This window comes from Poromitra crassiceps (genome assembly GCF_964638095.1).
Source record: "Poromitra crassiceps genome assembly, chromosome: 13".
Lineage (NCBI taxonomy): Eukaryota > Metazoa > Chordata > Actinopteri > Beryciformes > Melamphaidae > Poromitra > Poromitra crassiceps.
In genome coordinates this window covers 27,341,498-27,345,261 of record NC_139644.1, presented here as the reverse complement: position 1 = coordinate 27,345,261, position 3,764 = coordinate 27,341,498, and the positions used below count along the sequence as shown (strand labels likewise).

The window sequence follows — 3,764 nt, the reverse complement described above, 5'->3', positions numbered from 1 at the left end:
TCGTCTTTTTTCTTTTCTTCTGGCGACATTCGTTTCGGAGCCACATCTATCAGATTTTTTTCTCTCTCTCAGAAGACAGCTGTGACTCACCTCACTCCGTAGCCTACTGTCTGACAGCAGCAAGGAAACAGGTTTTGAGAAAGAATTTCGGTGCTTTTACCAGGGCAGCCCCCCCCCCCCCCCCTCCCTCCCCTTACGATTTATTTAGTGGTCCGTCCTCCTGGCACTGTATCCTATTCAACAACGCAATGAATGAAGAATACTCCTTGAGCCGTTGCCAGTGAAGTGACCAGTGCTCGCAATGTGTCGGCTTGTACACCTGGCTGGAGATGAAGAATTGGCTCAGCACATTATAAGCATGGAGTTCCTGACATAACATGGATTATGTGCGCAATGATCACAGAAAATATTCAAACCAACAACAACGTTGCTTTTTCATCGCATAACAGTGTTGGACATCTGTGCCGTAAGGTGCGCTGCGCTTGGTAAAGAAAGCTTTAATTCTCCGGAGAGGAAAAAATGATCAAGATGATTTTGTTTCGCAAATTCCGAGTGTTGATACTCATGGTGTTCTTGGTGGCGTGCACTATGCACATCATGATAGACTTGTTACCGAAACTGGAGAAGCGAGCGGCGGGAGCGGACAGCGGGGACGGCGGCTGTCAGTGCGCGCACAGCCCGGGCGAGGAGACGCAAGGCTGGGGGAAGCAGCGCGCCAGGTCGGCGGCTGATGCGGGATGGCCTAACAAGCACACGCTGAGGATCCTGCAGGATTTCAGCAACGAGCCGAGCTCCAATCTCACATCGCACTCCCTGGAAAAGATCACGGCGGCCGGGGACAGGGCGGAGTCCTTCAAGCGGATGAAGCAGTCGGCGGGCAACGCGCAGGAGCGCAAGCCGCTCATCAGAGACGCCAGCGGGGGTCGGACCGCGCCTGCCCCCGGTGCCTCTCGACTCTCCGCTCTGTTTGAGCATCCCCTATACAAGGTTGACCTTCCCCCTCTCACGGACGACGACACCTTGTTTAACGTCAACACTGACATCAGGCTTTATCCCAGAGCAGCGGGGAACCAAGAATGGTAAGCTGGGCTGCATGAAGGGAGCAGGACTCTATATGTGGCAGGTGCAAGAGAGTGATATCAATGGAATGATATGGTACCAGTAAACAATTAGACTGTTTTAAAACGGATTGGGGTGGAGCAAGGGTGGGTAATTATTTTTCCTGGGGTCCACATGCGAAACCAGGGGCCAATTCTTTTTGTCATGCAGCAACCTGTCATTTTTTTTAACTAGATTAAAGTAGTATACTGCACATACTGTGCACTTATTCTTCAGCATTTATTATATTGAAAATCACTCCAAACAGCCATTTGAGGTCATCTCATTTGATCATTTGGCTTCATAAGTCAAAGGTTGTGGTTTGACTTAGACCTCCTGGGCCAGGCAGAACCAGGCAGAACCATCATGAGGGCCAGGCAGAACCATCATGAGGGCCAGGCAGAACCATCATGAGGGCCAGTTCTGCCCCCCGGGCCGTATAATACCAAGGGTCTGGGGTGGAGGAAATTCACAATCACCTCTAACCTAAATCACTGATTTTACACTGCGCAACACAAATGACTGAAGGTTGGATAAAGTAGCCTAATCCATATGACTTTTCTATCAGCTCAGTTTCTATCCCATTTAGTAGCATTATACATCTACCAAATCTGTATTAATATAGACTTAATCACCTTTTGTGCATCTCTATCTATCTATCTATCTATCTATCTATCTATCTATCTATCTATCTATCTATCTATCTATCTATCTATCTATCTATCTCAGTCTCTCTCTTACTGTAAGATATAAATCATTAACCAGCAGACAATTCATTAAATACAACCAGTCAATTTGCCATATCCTCTCTGCCTCTCTTGTTGCAAAGTCCTTCTTTCGTCACTGTCATGCCATCACACTCCTTGTTTTCCTCAGAGACACTACACTTTTTTATTATTCAGTGTTGCTGCCAATTATTTATTCCTAATACAAATGCATAATACAGTAATAACTGACTAAGATGACTTTACTGGGCCGATTCATTCAAATCAATTATATATATATATATATATATATATATATATATATATATATATATATAATAATGTTTGTTTAGAATAAATTATATACTAAATTGTATCAGGTTGTTTGATACCCTGCAACAAAAGCCGTCCTTTAAATAAACAGAACATATCATTCCAGTTGGTGTCAAACCCGTGCCACCTATCACACCACAGCGCATTGAAGATTCTCAGTAACATCCTCCTCCTCTCCTCTCCTCTCCTGTTCTCCTCTCCTTTCCTCCTCTCTTCTCTTCTGATCCTCTCCTCCACTCCTTTCCTCTCCTCCTCTCCTATCCTCTCCTCTCCTCCTCTTCTCCTCTCCTCCTCTTCTTCTCTCCTTTCCTCCTCTCTCATCTGACCCTCCTCTCCTCTCCTCTCCTTTCCTCTCCTCCTCTTCTTCTCTCCTTTCCTCCTCTCTCATCTGACCCTCCTCTCCTCTCCTCTCCTCTCCTCTCCTCTCCTCTCCTCTCCTCTCCTCTCCTCTCCTCTCCTTTCCTCTCCTCTCCTCTCCTCTCCTCCTCTTCTCCTCTCCTCCTCTTCTCCTCTCCTCCTCTTCTTCTCTCCTTTCCTCCTCTCTCATCTGACCCTCTCCTCCTCTCATCTCCTCTTCTCTCCTTTCCTCCTCTCCTCTCATCTGATCCACTCCTCCTCATCTTCTCTTCTCCTCTCCTCTCCTCTCCTCTCCTCTCCTCTCCTCTCCTCTCCTCTCCTCTCCTCTCCTCTCCTCTCCTCTCCTCTCCTCTCCTCTCCTCTCATCTGATCTGATCTCCTCTCATCTGATCTTCTCCTCTCCTCCTTTTCCAGGCACAATGAGGGGAATGAGGAGGAGGAGTTCCCTCCAACGGGGGAGGTGACGGCAGAATCCTACCCCAACTGGCTACGCTTCCACATCGGGATCAACCGCTATGAGCTTTACTCCAGACACAACCCGGTGCTGGATGCCCTGCTGAAGGACCTGGGTACACAGAGGATCACCAGTGTGGGTGAGTCAAAAAGGGGGAACTATGTTACCAAGGTGTGTGTGTGTGTGTGTGTGTGTGTGTGTGTGTGTGTGTGTGTGTGTGTGTGTGTTGGATTGCATGTGTGTTAGGGCTGTGATTTTATGTTTGCACAATTATTACTGGAATCATGCAATTCTGTGATATCAAGGTGTTTGTCATATCAAGATTCAAGATATTTATTGTCACTCTGTTGTGCAAGTACACACGTGTTATGCTAGGGGGCTCCATTAGAGGACATAATGCAAGTAAAAAAACAGCAGATACATAGTTGAAGTAGGCACATACAGGTAAACAAGTAAATATGTGTAAAGTACGTAAATGAGACAAACAGTGTAAAACACAATAGCATATAATACAAATAGCAAAGTTTGTCATTATAAGGTGCCGTCAGGGCAAGTTGTGCAGCGATAATGTGCAAAATCTGCAAATGGCAATACAATAGGATTATTGCACTCAGTCAAGGTATTGTCTCTGTGTATGTGGGGGGGGGGTGTTTGTGTTGGAGTGTGTGTGTGTGTGTTGTGAGTGTGTGTTCTGTGTGTTATTTATTTGTTGAGGAGTCTTGTGGCCCAACCCGATCTCCCAAAAAATTGTAAAATAGCAACGTTGCTACGTTACAATTTTGGCTCCGAAATTGTAAAATGGTATACGTTTCTACAAG

The 3,764-nt window shown here is 46.3% G+C and overlaps 1 protein-coding gene across 1 annotated transcript in view; it reads left to right on the top strand.

Annotated features, from left to right (window-relative positions):
* Positions 1–300: 300 nt before the first annotated feature.
* fam20ca (FAM20C golgi associated secretory pathway kinase a) overlaps positions 301–3,764 on the top strand; it is a 70,756-nt gene continuing 67,292 nt past the window's right edge. The window contains exons 1-2 of the mRNA XM_083649059.1: positions 301–1,079; positions 2,907–3,085. Of these exons, the coding sequence (XP_083505185.1) occupies positions 520–1,079; positions 2,907–3,085 (739 nt within the window). The 5' untranslated portion in view covers positions 301–519. The remainder of the gene's footprint in view (positions 1,080–2,906; positions 3,086–3,764) is intronic.